The sequence below is a fragment of the Euprymna scolopes genome, chromosome 14 (assembly GCF_053919585.1).
Source record: "Euprymna scolopes isolate OS-2025 chromosome 14, ASM5391958v1, whole genome shotgun sequence".
Lineage (NCBI taxonomy): Eukaryota > Metazoa > Mollusca > Cephalopoda > Sepiida > Sepiolidae > Euprymna > Euprymna scolopes.
In genome coordinates, this window is record NC_136495.1 from 60,369,502 (window position 1) to 60,384,890 (window position 15,389).

General features: G+C 35.1%; 1 protein-coding gene across 1 annotated transcript in view; it reads right to left on the reverse strand.

Moving 5' to 3' along the window:
- Window positions 1-11,024, reverse strand: part of LOC145293041 (isochorismatase domain-containing protein 2-like) — a 56,377-nt gene extending 45,353 nt beyond the window's left edge. The window contains exons 1-2 of the mRNA XM_080139346.1: window positions 10,348-11,024; window positions 4,142-4,252 (exon numbers count right to left, since the gene is read on the reverse strand). Coding sequence (XP_079995472.1) covers window positions 4,142-4,252; window positions 10,348-10,531 — 295 coding nt within the window. The 5' untranslated portion in view covers window positions 10,532-11,024. The remainder of the gene's footprint in view (window positions 1-4,141; window positions 4,253-10,347) is intronic.
- Window positions 11,025-15,389: the final 4,365 nt, after the last annotated feature.

A 15,389-nucleotide genomic window follows, 5' to 3' on the forward strand; every position in this document is an offset into this window, starting at 1 on the left:
GAATAAACTTTTTCTGTCTTCCAACAGGTTTTGTCTTGACTTCTTTTTTTTTTTTTTGCGGTATAAAAGAATTTATTTGCAGACAATGTTATCTCAGTCTGTAAAGATCGCAGAAATGAATGTAACTCAGTTTTTACTTAGCTGTAGCATTTGATAAAATGGATATGATGCCACAGAGAGAGAGAGAGAGAGAGAGAGAGAGAGAGAGAGAGAGAGAGAGAGGGGGAGGGAGATCAAGAACACATTAGAGGCACTAAAAGTGTGAACATGTCATATGAAAATATCCTGATAAGATATGATTAAATAGTGGTTATTGGGCGCTTATGTCAACGGATCATTAAATCTAAGGGAGATAACTAGCATAGACATAGCAAAAATAAGTATATTTTGCAAGATATAATTTGGGACGCTGAAATAATCAGCAGAACAATGGAAGAATTTTAAATGAAATGATTACACAAAAAAAAAAAAATTGTTTTTCTTTATTTTAAGTAATCAGTCAGTTACTGGATGATTAAAACATTTTTGAAGGAGATTTTGAAGTATTTAAACCGTCAATTTCTGGCTATGATTCAAATTTAATTTAATTTTTTTTTTTTTATATTATTCTGTAGTTTCATTTTGCAAAGTATAATTTGGGGCGCATAATAATTAACGTACACAAAACAACGAAAATATTGAAGGAGATTTTGAAGTATTTAAACCGTCAATGTAATTTTTTTAAAAACAAAAATAAAAAATTAAAAAATAAGAAATTTGTTTTTCTTTATTTCAGATAATCAGTCATTTCTGACTATGATTAAAGTTTTTTTTTTTTTTTACTATTATGTACAAATGTATTTAAAAAAAAAAAAGAGGAAAAAATCAAAGATTCTGCACAAGATATAGTGTTCGTTATTTTTTGTTTTTCTTCTCTTAAATAAGGGAACCATTTTTCTTTGACTAATTGGACAACAACTTCTTGATTAATTAACAAGTTTATTCAATTTTTGTTGATTAATTAACAGTTTCCTTGTAACAGGTTGTTTACTTTTGTTTTCTGTATGTTAATTAATAAGTTTATTTTATTACTTAACATTGTTTAAGTTCATCTGGAACTCGGCTACAGTAATCGTTTAATCATTTTTTTTCCCCCCATTTAACATTCTTTCATTGTTCTACTGATTATTTCAGCGTCCCAAATTATATCTCGCAAAATATGCTTATTTTTGCTATGTTTATGCTGGTTATCTCCCTTAGAATTAATGATCCGTTGACATAAGCGCCGGTTATTGATCTCTTTTTGTCTCCCTCGCCCCCATTGGACAGTGATTTGGAGTAAAGATCAAAGAGAATAAACTTTCCCTGTTTTCCAACAGTTTTATCTTAACTTAGTCCTCTTTTGATGCATGAGAGAACTTAGTTGCAGACAGCGTTCTCTCAGGCTGGAAAAATTACAGAAAGCATGCATACAAGAACCAGCAGTAAATAAAGACGTGATTATGAACTTTTTGTTGGGTAATTATAAAATCGATAAAGTCAATTAATCAAATAATTACATACCTTGCATAGACTTTGTGGAAGTTGACAATCAAAAAAAATAATGAAAGGTACGTTGGAAAGACCTTTCGAATAACACGCACATATAAGAAATGTGTGATCAGCTTTTATTTACATGTGGAGAAAGAAAGAGGAGGGTACATATCAACTCACTCGTTTATTTATAACCTAAAATGCATCAAAATCACAGTCCAAGGGAGATAACTTCTAATAATATTTCACACAGTTCAAGGAAGATAATGTTTAACTCCAACACTTGTAATCATGTCTAACACAAGATGGAAACAACATTTGCAACAAAAGGAAAGTAGATGTGATTGTTTCAAATCCTACTGGAAACTGGTTTAAACTCATGCATATAAATGAGCTGACAGCAGTTCAGGTTTTGTTTTACGGCATATCAAACCTTTTCGGGTTATTTAATGGCGAATCCAGTAATTTTAGAAATAGTATTCATGTTGCATCAAGTTATTTTGTAGAAGATTTTTATTCTTCAAGCTTTTTGTATCTTCAATCGCTAGTTTTTAGTGTTTGGTTTGATTGTTTTATAGTGGATTTTATTGTTTTTGCTTCCTGCCCAGCAGAACATGAATGAGTTTTGCATTGAGAAAGGGAAAAGGGTTAGGGTATTAATGTTTACTACATTTTAAGTTAGGAAACCAGCCAGGGAGTGGGGGGAGATAGAAAGAGAAAGGGAAAAAGGAAAAGAGGGAAAAAAGTGGGTTATTATTTTTGTTTTTGCAGAACATAATAAAGTTTTGCAAACGAAAGTAAAAAAAACAAAAAGCATCAATGTTCGATGCATTTTGTATCAAGAAACCAATATCTTCAGACAGCCTGATCTGGTAGCATCAGGAGGTGACAGATTGATTTTTTAAATATGTCCTTTTAAGCAAAAACAATATTACTTAATTGTCATGTTGAAAATCCAACAAATTACAAAAATTCATTGAGTAGAACAACTACTATTGTGTTTTTAGTAGAAAAAATATCTTTTGATACCGATGTAATCTAAAATGTGCTTCCTGAATTATGTCCTCTGTTTCAGCAATCTTCACTGTCTATGCTAAAATATCAATAATTCAAGTTATGACAACAAAATCATTGCCAGCACCCTCAAAATGCAAATCCGGATAGTTCAAAGCTCAACAAAGTTTATGGCCAAGGTTATGGTCTTTGGTGTGGTTTCAAGTGAGGGCTACATCATGCCACCTCACATCTTCGAAGTCGGCTTGAAAGTCAACACCAAAGTGTATTTGGATGTGCTAAAGAGTGGTGATCCCTTGGTGCAATCAGGTGGCTGCTGGCAGACCCTGGATGTGGCAGCAGGACTCGGTGCTGGCCAACAAGTCCAAAGAGACCCAGGCTTGTTCAGAAAGAGTGCTATGACTTTGAACCCTTCTCTCATTGGCTCCACTTCTCCTCTGTACCTGAACCTGCTGGACTACTTCGTTTGGTCATACGTCAAGGAAATCACCAACATGACTTCCCCCAACACCAAAGACAGCCTGATTACTGCCATCCGTTGAGTATTTACCGACCTCCCAATTTCGAACCTGTATCAAGGCGATGATTGAGACTGAAGGCAACTACATAGAATATATCTCAGCTCTGCTACATAATCAAATTACCTGAATTGATTTTTTCAATAAAAGTTTTCAAATAAAGGTGTAAAGTTGTTTTCTTTAGGGCAGCAAATCTATCATTTCACCCTGTATTACACCACGTGTTAAGAATTTAACATTTTAATAAATAAATATAAAATGACATAATAAAGTTATGTACATCAAATTTGGTTGGTGATCCATTAAGTAAAAAAAGCTTTGGCTGATCTATTTCTAAATATTATCTTTTAATTGCTAAGAAACTGTTGTAAACCAGGTCGACTTGCGACATTTCTCAAGTGGGAATGAAAGGATAGACAAATAGTGTAGATGTAGAAATTCAAAGCAGATAGAGATGCAATAAGTAAAACATAAGAATTACTGACCTCTTTCACATATTTTCAATATGGAAAATTCTCAACTAAAAAACAAACAAAAAAAAACAAACAAACATAAACTCAGTACCTCAACTCCTAACATACATACCCCTACTACCAAATCTCTTTTTCCAAAATTAGAGGTCTGTGTTCCAACCTTCCAGAGATTGATATCCACTTACAAGGAACCAAATCTGACTTGTTTCTGTAGGAAACGGACATAGGCTCATCAATTTTTATTGACGATTTAACATTTTCTTTCAACATGGTTGTCTTCAAGTCTAATCTCAACAAATACTTATTGAGCTGTCTTCTTAAATAATGAAATTATATTCTTTCCACCGATTGTTGCTAATACTCTCATAGAGTTGTTTATCATTGGCTGATAATCGCATTAACACTTATCCTTGATTGGCTTTCGACCTTAATATTAAAAAAAAAAAAAAAAAAAAAAACAGCACTACGTTTAGGATATGGTAAAATTTGTAAAAAACGTGAAGATGAAAAGAATACTTTACCTAATTAGAAATAGAATTAAGGAACGTTTAAAAATAGAAAATTGCCTCCCCTTTCTTTTAAAAGTGGGATGTGCTAGTTGTTTTATAAAGTTAATAAACTCACCTGTATTTTCTTTTAACTGACTCTCAACATCTGGAATAAGCATGGAAAAGCGTGTTTTCGGGCAAACCTTTATGCCAGTCACATCTAATTCAGGAACTGTGTGTCCAAGGCCTACAATCGGATCAAAAGAAAGTGTATTCATAAGATGTGTTCATTTAATCTGTGCGTTTAGTGATAAAAATGCCGGTTCTTGTCTAGAATTTCCTCTATATATAATGCATGCATGCAGCAACCTCATTGTTTTAACAGCGTCGGCAACCATGGCTCTCCAAATTGTAGAGTCATGGTAATCTCGAGAAGATAAGTAAAGGTGGTTGCTTTCCATCTTGATTCGAAGGTATACCCCTCTGTAAGTTACTCCCCCCCCATCCCTCTAAGTTAAACGCACCCCCAGATACTAATGAGAAAATTTCTGCAACTCGGCGCAATACATACAGCGCCTTCCCAAATGGTCACCCATTTGGTACTGGCCAGGCTCATTGTTGCTTAACTTTGGTGGTCTGGCGAGAACTGGTGTGTCAACATGATTGTGGCGTATTTTTATATATAATATATAAACAAAAATACCGAAAAATCTGCATGATGTACATACCTGTGACAAAATGAAAATATCATATTCCAAAAATCACCTAAATTGTTCAAGTAGTTTTATTTTTATAAAGAAAATTATTTTTCAGTGATTAATAGGAATTCATAGGCATTGCAACATAAATATAGTAAGTACGAATTATGCTGACGTACTTCCCTTTATTTTTGATTAGATTGTTTTTGAAATGGCGGATAAGACAGCCATTGTTTGGTTAATCATAGAGTTCGATTTTCTTATTTAAATTAAAACTATTTGATCATATTATGTGAATTTTGGAATATAATATTCTTGTTTAATCACGGGCACTACAGCATACACATTTTCCTTTATGATTGAGTTTTTAGATAGCGGAAATTCTCAGCAACAATCAAATCCCTTTTCAAGCTTAAGCCTTACAAATCAAACCCATACTTTTTCTAGCCTAAGTTTGACTGATAAAAGAAATGCTATTTCAAACTTAAAATTGTTTTTAGGGCATTTGAAAAACCTGTAAAACTAATTTAAAAAAAAGTAAATAAATAAAAAACACTCGATTAGAGACAGGAGTGATTCTATTTAACTACCGTTTTTTTTTTTAAAATATTTTTGCCTATTTCTACCTATACTTAGTGGTCATAATTTTATTTTACCACTCCGAATCTAGAGTTAATGGTGTTCTTAAGTTTGAGAATCTCACACACGTAGGATATATATATATATTATAAATACATGTTCATTTTTAATAGAAAATTCTTCAAGGTATTTCAATGAAATCATAAAATTTTTATTATTTATTAGAAATTACACCATTTCTTGGAAATGGCTTCTTGGCATTTTAGAAAATTATACTTCCTTAAAATACTATCTGGTTAGAAACTGCTGGTCCACAAATAAGCTATCTTTGTTTTGGAGGGATTAAAAAAAATAAGATAGAAATTTTCCACTTGGTGATGGCTTCCGATTTTGAAATTAAAAATTGATAACTGTGTTTATCACAAAAAAAAAATACCAAAAAAAAAAAACAAAGAAAGAAATCCTTTATTATTTGACATTTTTAGTTTCACTTGGGTATTTTTTTAAACATTTCTTTAAGATAGTCCGAAAAACGGTAGAGAAATTCTGGACAAAATATTCCACAGTCATCTACATAAATTTCTCTGGCACTATTGAATAAAAAACAATTTCTTCAGGAATATTCCATATTGAATGCATTGGAATTATCCCACTTTAGGTATATGGTATGAAATATTGTGATGTCGACAAGATAAAAGGAAAAAAACCCAAACAAACACAGATGAAAGTGTAATAAAAACTTGTATTTCAAAGCAGAAATAAAAAAGCATTCTGAGCAGCAGAAAAATACCTGGCCAGCCCTGCTGGCATTGCTTTATAGCGACACTTTAAGTGATTAATGATAAACTGTTACCTTCTCAAAGAATTGCAGAAAGCTAGAATCAGGCGATTAGCAATAAATCAACCCCTTTTTAAAAGGAGAAGGCAAAGCCTGGGATGGTGCACCTCTTAGAACTGCACAGGACCAGAGACATACCTCAGTCAACAGAGAAGAAGTCATCTCAATAATGGCATAGACTCTGTTGGCGTTGATGCTAAGGGAAAATTATGTGCTACTAGTGCTGATAAGAACCACCATATGTGTCTTACCGTATTGTCAGCAGAGAGTAGCAGTAGTAGTGTTAATGTCTATGTGGAACACAGCAAAAAGAGAAAAAGAGTGTTGAAAAACCTAGCTCACATGGGGTTCAGTGGAGGTTCTAAAACATGATTTCTGATTGGTTGTTTTCCATCCAATCACAGTACGTAACAATTGAGTGCTAATAATTTTCAATATTCTCCACCAAAACATAATTGCAATATGAAATCATTGCAACATAATTTGCCGCACAAATTAAAAGAGTTGAAGGTTGTTTTATTTTGTTTTTAAGCAGAAAGAGGCAAATGTGAGAAGTTCACAAAACTTGATGTAATTTGTTTTTGAGACAGAAATTTTTTGAGACAGAAATAGCCCAAAGTGAAAATTTACAGAAAACAATTTTTTTTTTAAAAGAAACTCTAAATTAGAAAGTAGAAGCAGTAAAGATTTATTTTCACAAAAAGACTTCAAAAGTTTGGAAAAAAGTGAGTGAATTATTTTATTCTGTGTTTTTAAAAGAATTCTCATTTTGATGCACAATATTTAAAACAATAAAAATGTTATCCCTTCAATCATAAAGTACAATATCATTAAGAATTTATTTTCTTTGTTCAACAACATTATACCTTATAAGCTCAAGCATGTAAAAACCATAAGTTTTAAGTAAAACTGAATTTAATTGAATATAACTACAAAATTTTTCCCAGAAACCAAAATGGTGGCGATCAGGCTGGCTTTAGTGTTGTGGGAGATCATGCTGATAATGTTTTTGACATATGACCAAGCGAAGTAGTCCAGCAGGTCCAGAAGGGTACAAAGCCAAGCCTGGCTCTCTTTGGATTTGTGAGCCAGCACAGAGTGCTACTGCTATAACTAGGGTTTGCCAGTGGCCACCTGATTGCACCAGGGAATCACCACAATCCTCAGCACATCCAGGCACACTTTGGTGCTGACTTTCAAGCCAACTTCGACGATGTGCAGTGGTATGATGTGGTCCTAACTTAAAACCACACCAATGACCATAATCATGGCCGGAAATTTTGTTTTCATCATCCTGGGCACGTCCCTGTTATTCGTGGCAATCCAGCGATGCATTATAAGGGTTCTGGCAATGGTCCTGTTGTCAAAACTTGGATTAGTAGAGAGTTGTACAGAAGTGCATTTCCAATCTCACTCATGTAACATGGTGTCATTTTCAGATATGATAGAAGGCTTCTATCGCTCTAAGGATTTGTACACAACTGGCCAACTAGTAGATGGTCTGCAACAAAAATAGAAAAGCGGTTTTCATCAAACGGAAATGGAATCAGTTTGTCTTTTCTATGGCGACAATTTTATCATTCCATCCTGTAGTTAAAATAAAACTGAATTTAATAGTATACATAAGGTTTATTAAGAGAATCTTTGATATTTTTTATCCTTTTAGGACGTCACACCCTTAATGTCTGGCACCTCATTAGAGACCTTTGATTTTGCAACATCTATTTTCCCATTACTTACTCCTTTTAAGTCAGAAATGATACTTACAAGGATGATTCTAAAGAGTTGAGCAACTCCCCCCCCCCAAAAAAAACCACATACACACACACAATATAATTTGGGAATCTTAAGTAGGATGACCTCCGGTATGCTTGAGATATTGTGGTGAATGACAATGAGAACTTTAGCTAGCATTAGCATAGACTAGCAAGGGTAAAGTGACGAGGATGACCATAGACACCCCCTCCCCAATTTTGGAGTGGCCTTGTGCCTAATTTTTTCTTTAATACTATTTTGTTGTCAACTTCTCAGAGTAAATAAAAAATCTATAACTTTAAGTGGGGAAGATCCATTTCCCCCAAAAGGCAGTCCGGATAGTGACAACAAACAATAAAATTGCCTCAGCCTTGAAGGATTTCTCTTTCACTGAGTGCGGAGAGAAAAGGTTAAGCATACAATTGAACGTTATTTGAAAAGTAAAATATAAAAATAAACCGAAAAATAAATAAATTAAATAAAATCGAGAGCACACTAGACAAATAGTTGTTTTTTAATGTGAGGAAAATTAATCAGCCTTAATTCTATTTTGAAAAGTAACAAAATAAAAATAATTTGAAAAGAAAAAAATATTGTAGTCGGACAATATTAAGAGGGGGATATAAAAATAAGCACCGCACCGCGGCGGTTGTTATTTTTTTAATAATATTGACGGCAGACGATTTTAACTTTAAAAGAATGCAATTGATTGATTATTTTGAGTTACGTGATCTAAATTCTTGACTGGAATTGGTGTCAGTCAGAAGCGGGCATAAAAGTGGCACCCATCGTCTGCCTTAAATATTATTAAAAATAAATAAATAAAAATAACAACCGGTGCCACCCCCTTTTGGGCTAACCTGTACGGATAGGCTCCCGCCCGACGTCCCGACTCGTTCCGAGTTCGGGGAAAAGCCGTCTGACGTAAGCGATGTCGAGGCAGAAAATTACCCTAACCCTAAAACCCCTTCAGCATGGATTTGACAAGCATGAGCAAATTTGGGAGTTGTTACAATGAGGCGAAAATTTTCTTAGGAGAAAATAACATCTTACGAAAAGAAGGACTTATGTGCGTCGTCAATGACAGAAGTAAAAAGGAACAAAATTATTGTCAGAGGTACCTTTCACATAAAGAAAGGCACATTTCGATAAAACAAGGGAGTTTTTTTTTTAGGAGTTCAGCAGTCAGCACTGCAGTCAGCACTCAGCAGCTGCCACTGACGACATTTATCCAAGTCTTATATTTTGGGGCATATAAGACTCCTGCAACACAGTGTGCCAACATGTGCACAATAACATACAAAACGGCCATTACGTGGTATGGCTACATTCGGGACATTTGTTCCAAGAAATTGTTAGCTACCCCAACAAAATTAGGGGGCCCCGGAATAATTGTGGGGTTTGTATTACTGTACACATAGATTCGAAAAAGTTGTCAAAAAACAAATATATAACAAATAAATATTATCAAAGGCAAGATAAGTTACTTTTCTACCTAACTGGATACATTTTTTTGGTTTTTATTCAATGTAACATGTTTATTCAGCTCGAAAAACATGCAGTGTTTACCGATGTATTGGAAAATTCAAAATGGCGCCCGACACTCTCTTTAACATGGTAAGTTTGGGAAAATGTGTTATAAATAATGAACTAGACAAAATACTATTAAAAAAACACCGAATATATGTCAACTTATGTCACGATAACATATAATGAGCGAATTTCTAAGAGTATTTTGTCTAATTTATTATTTATAACATCTTTTCCTGAACTTACCGTGTTTAAGAGAGTGTCGGGCGCCATTTTGAATTTTCCAATACATCGGTAAACACTGTATGCTTTTCGAGCTGAATAAGCATGTTACATTGAATAAAAACACGAAAAATATATCCAGTTTGGTAGAAAAGTAACTTATCTTGCCTTTGATAACATTTATTTGTTATATATTTGTTTTTTGACAACTTTTTCGAATCTGTGTACAGTAATACAAACCCGTTTTTTTGTTGTTTTTTTTTTTTAATTCTAATTATTTGAACTGTTGAATTAAAAAAAAAATCGGTATACCAAAAATTTAAAAATTCTAATTATTTGTGGAATTTATAAGGGGGTAAAAAATGCTAATTATTTGAACTGTTTATTTATTTTAATTCTAATTATTTGAACTGTTAAAATAAAATAAAAATTCTAATTATTTGAACTGTTTTTTTTTTTCTTTTCTTAAGTTAACAACTCGGCACTTTATTGAAGGGGTAATTTTTCGCCTCGACCCGCTTACGTCTGACGACTTTTCCCCGAACTCAGTCGGGACATCGGGACCCTATCCGTACAGGTTAACTTTTTTTTTCTTTTTTTTTTTTTTAAATATATATAAATAAATATAAATACTGGTTTTCATCACCAAGTGGACACTTTCTATCTTAAAAAAAAAATAAAATAAAACATAAAAAAAGCAAAATAAACTGAGTAAGTCACCTTTGGGATATTGTTCGGTAACTATTACCGGCATTTCAAGTATTTTGGCTGCATTTAACATCCGAGATGATACTTCCACAATCTGTGAAAAGTACTGAATCGAAGGTCTGAACTTTTCTTGCATGTCACAAAGGAAAAGCATGGAATTATTTAAAACTAATTTGCCTAACCTTCCAAAAGCCATGTTGATTTCGTTATCGATAGAAAAACCTTCGAAGATACGAAAATGTGGCTGCGTTTATCTCACTTATTAACTTAACGTCAGAGATTGTCCGATGTCCGTCGCTACTCTGTCAAGGAGGTCTCGACACAAGGTCAAGTGTGGTTTTCAAAAGCCGGCACATTCAAAGAATCGCCCTCTGGCATTCTCTTGTAGGGATGCTTCAGGCGATAAGAAAAGGAAGCTGAATCTCTTCGGACTTAACAGAACGAGGTGTAGAGCTCTGTCAGAATTTAAACTAAACCTCAGTCCATACTCCATCAACAACAAAGCCACTCTCCGACTGTTGTCGTATCCTCGACTAGTACGAACAACAACCCTGAGTAATGGGAGTGGAATATATTTTTAAGGTGTTAATGTATTAGAGCAATACCAATATGAAAGGTGAATTTGGAACGTTAAAACTTATACAATCGAGAAATGGTTTGAAATCCAATGTTTGCCTTTTTCAGATTACATCATTACATAGTTCCTATTTACAATGCCTCCCCACGGGACAGAGTTAGACACCAGGGTCGTTTTTTAATGTGGAGAAAAGGAACAAAAATAAAAATGGTCTCAGTCGTGAAGGATTTCTCCTCCACTGATAGAGAACAAGAAATTGAAGTGTAGCATCTGAAGAACAGATACTACATTTTGATCTTGACCAGAAGGCCAACTATTACATGGTTACATCATTTAAAATAAAAAGCTCAGGATAAAATAAATTTTTGCAAAATTGGTTTCAAAATTTTATTGAATTTCGTTTTCAAATAATGGCAAGACGATCTTTTTGTTCGTGTTAGAATGATTGCTTTTGTGTCATCATTTCATTGGTTGATTTGACTCATTTGACAGTTTAAAATTGACAGACGACAATGTTGAAGATTTTGGCAGTCTTCTTCAAATGGGATTTTGGCGTTAAATTCTAAACAACTTAATTTTCATCTCCATGGATGCAGTTTTCTTCTATTATGAGAATTGCGTCTTCGTTAAATTATTATTCTTTTTAAATTAAATTCTGGGGTTGAACACTGTAGGAGACTAGGATATATATAAATACCCCAATCCCGTTACAAGAGAATAATGAAACGAATGAGGAATTGAAGGAAACAAAGACTCAGTTAATGGATAAGATAAACGTGGGTTTATTAGCTGTTGAAAGAAATGAATATTTTAGTTAGGACATATCCGCGCGTATATAACCAATGTTCGTTGCAGGGCAGGACTGATGTTGTAGCAAGAAAGGAAATGTGTTTTCATCTCAAGTTCGGGTCACTATTGTTTGTTCGTGTGTGGGAAGAGGAATAATTGTTGTAGGAAAATTGAGAATGGTAGTCCAGCGTGTGTATGCATTGATACGGAATGAACTTGAGTAGGGTAGTATAATTAAACAAAGCGTACTTATCTTTTTAGACGACGGGGGTGGAAAGTGAGCGGCCGGTCGTGCTACTTCGGTGATATGTGTCAGGCTTTTAACTTGAGAGCGGCGACACATTTATCAACCTAGCAGCGCGGCGTTTTCGCCTCCTGTGTTTTTCTTCTTCTTTTTCTTCTTTGGTTTGTGTACAATAGGCATTGTTAGAATTGAAGGCGTCTTGGCTCATAACGTGAGAGCGGAACTTCTTCTTCTTCTTCATCTCTTTAGGTCGGGTGGAAGACTGTCCGTGCGTTCACTGACGCAGCTAGGCGAATCTCTCCTCTCTTTTCTTTCTGGTCCCCTCCTTTTATAGTCGTAAACCGGCTCCCAGCGGCTGTGGTAATTTAGGCCTTTATTTTCGGCGGGGAGCTCTGCCATTGGTTCATAATTCTTTTTATGGTTTCTTATTTTTATTTTTCCAAACGGAAACGATGTGCGGAGCCATGTGCAAACGACGATTTTTTATTTCGTCTCTTATGCTGGAGACGTTAGCATCCGGTTGGCATGTTCCCACACACATCGCCACCCGAAATAGCGGAGCTATTCCGAGAGTGCCCGTGAGGATTTTAGTGGATTGGTTGGTTCGTTCGTTGGTGGGTTGGTTCGTTGGTGGGTTGGTTCGTTGGTTGGTTCGTTTGTGGGTTGGTTCGTTGGTTGGTTGGGTTGGTTGGTTCGTTGGTTGGTTCGTTGGTTTGTTCGTTGGTTTGTTCGTTGGTTGGTGGGTTGGTTCGTTGGTTGGTTCACCATTTATGACTCAGAGGGGTTTTTTTTTTTTTTTGGGATAGTTTTATTTAGAAGAGGTAAAGTGTTCCTAGGATGTTTGTAGGTGTGTATGCATGCTTCGTTCAACCTCATCCATCTCATTTAAATAAAGGGGCGGGGTCACCATTTTTGTAGGAGACTAGGATATATATAAATACCCCAATCCCGTTACAAGAGAATAATGAAACGAATGAGGAATTGAAGGAAACAAAGACTCAGTTAATGGATAAGATAAACGTGGGTTTATTAGCTGTTGAAAGAAATGAATATTTTAGTTAGGACATATCCGCGCGTATATAACCAATGTTCGTTGCAGGGCAGGACTGATGTTGTAGCAAGAAAGGAAATGTGTTTTCATCTCAAGTTCGGGTCACTATTGTTTGTTCGTGTGTGGGAAGAGGAATAATTGTTGTAGGAAAATTGAGAATGGTAGTCCAGCGTGTGTATGCATTGATACGGAATGAACTTGAGTAGGGTAGTATAATTAAACAAAGCGTACTTATCTTTTTAGACGATGGGGGTGGTAAGTGGCGGCTGGTCGCGCTACTTCGGTGATATGTGTCAGGCTTTTAACTTGAGAGCGGCGACACATTTATCAACCTAGCAGCGCGGCGTTTTCGCCTCCTGTGTTTTTCTTCTTCTTTTTCTTCTTTGGTTTGTGTACAATAGGCATTGTTAGAATTGAAGGCGTCTTGGCTCATAACGTGAGAGCGGAACTTCTTCTTCTTCTTCTTCTTCATCTCTTTAGGTCGGGTGGAAGAATGTCTGTGCATTCACTAACGCAGCTGGGCGAATCTCCTTTTCTTTTCTTTTTCTTCTTCATTTCTTTAGGACGGGTGGAAGACTGTCCGTGCGTTCACTGACGCAGCTAGGCGAATCTCTCCTCTCTTTTCTTTCTGGTCCCCTCCTTTTATAGTCGTAAACCGGCTCCCAGCGGCTGTGGTAATTTAGGCCTTTATTTTCGGCGGGGAGCTCTGCCATTGGTTCATAATTCTTTTTATGGTTTCTTATTTTTATTTTTCCAAACGGAAACGATGTGCGGAGCCATGTGCAAACGACGATTTTTTATTCTGTCTCTTATGCTGGAGACGTTAGCATCCGGTTGGCATGTTCCCACAACACTCAACTGTAGCGACCGCTACGTCCTGCCGGAATAAATGACAGGCAGGAACATTTCACAGCGATCATCGCTTTGAAACGCTTATGCATTATTGAAAACATGTAGGAACATGACGTAATGTGATCACCCGCATACATAAAAGAAAAGAAACTACGTTACGCTACCTAACACTTGAATACGGTGATCAGTCCTGAAGCAGCAGACGGGCATTATAAAAACGTTTACCCGCCAAAATCAAAGCAGTTTCTTTCCGAATCTTCAAGCGTAGCATGGGTTCGAGAAAGCTCTGTCTTCGTGAGACGTTAAAACATTCGTCATGGTTTTTACATGGGATGCAAATGAACCAATACCCATTGTGGAAATTTACCACATCCAGCAAAAACTCAAACCTCCTTTTAAACATTCCAAAACACTGTTTAATTTAACGTCTGCAACCCAGAAACGCTTATTTCTTTACTGAAGTAAAAGAGAAAGTAAATCTATATATTAATACGATAGCGTGTGTGTTCTTTTGTGTGTCACGCTTTCCAGCAACTTTCATTGGTTGAGATTTTAGAACACACGCTATCGTATTAATATATAGATTATACTAAATGTGAGTTAATGGATTTGGTGAGTGTTTAATGAGATCCCAGGCATAAACTCCTCCTTTTTTTCGAATAGGGGGGGGATGATAGTCTGATGTGTTTATTTCCGGTGATAACGTTATTATTTTCTGTTGAAAAAAATGCATATAGTATGTACTATATGGACATAAGATGTCATATTCCAAAAATCACATGGATGTACTGCTGATTTAATAAATCAGTTAAATGGATCAGTGCACACTAGGGGCGTATTTGTAACATTCCAAAAATCACATAAATATATCAAGTAATACTCAGTTCATATTTTCGTCCTTAATAACCTCATGACATTAATTGCAAAAACTCTTCTTAAGGAGGGGAGTTGGATTAAAGTCACTGGAATGCAGAGACTGATACTAGACTCAGAAATTCATGTTGAAATAATGGATGTCTAATATTTTTATGTATTAATTTCGAAAAGCTGCTGAAACTGTTTATGATTTAAACATTACTTTATTTCAAGTATATTTTTAACAGTTGCGTGGGGATATGAATCAGTCGTGGAAATGGTTTAAACCGTTTACGATTTAAACATTACTTTATTTCATATATATTTTTAACAATGGGCTGGGGATATGAAATCAGTCCCGGAAATGGCTGAAACCGTTTACGATTAAAATGTTACTTTATTCCATGTATATTATTAACAGTGGGGTTGGGGATATGAAGTCAGTTCCAGAAATGGCTGAAACAGTTTACGATTAAGATATTACATCATTTCATGTATATTTTTAACAGTGGGTTGGGGATATAAAGTCAGTTCCGGAAATGGCTGAAATAGTTTACAATTTAAACATTACTTTATTTCATGCATTTTTTGTATAAATGGGGTGGCGGACATGAAATCAGTCCCGGGATTGGATAGGATAAGTGCAAATATATACTAGCAGAATACCCAGCGTAAGCTGGGATCGA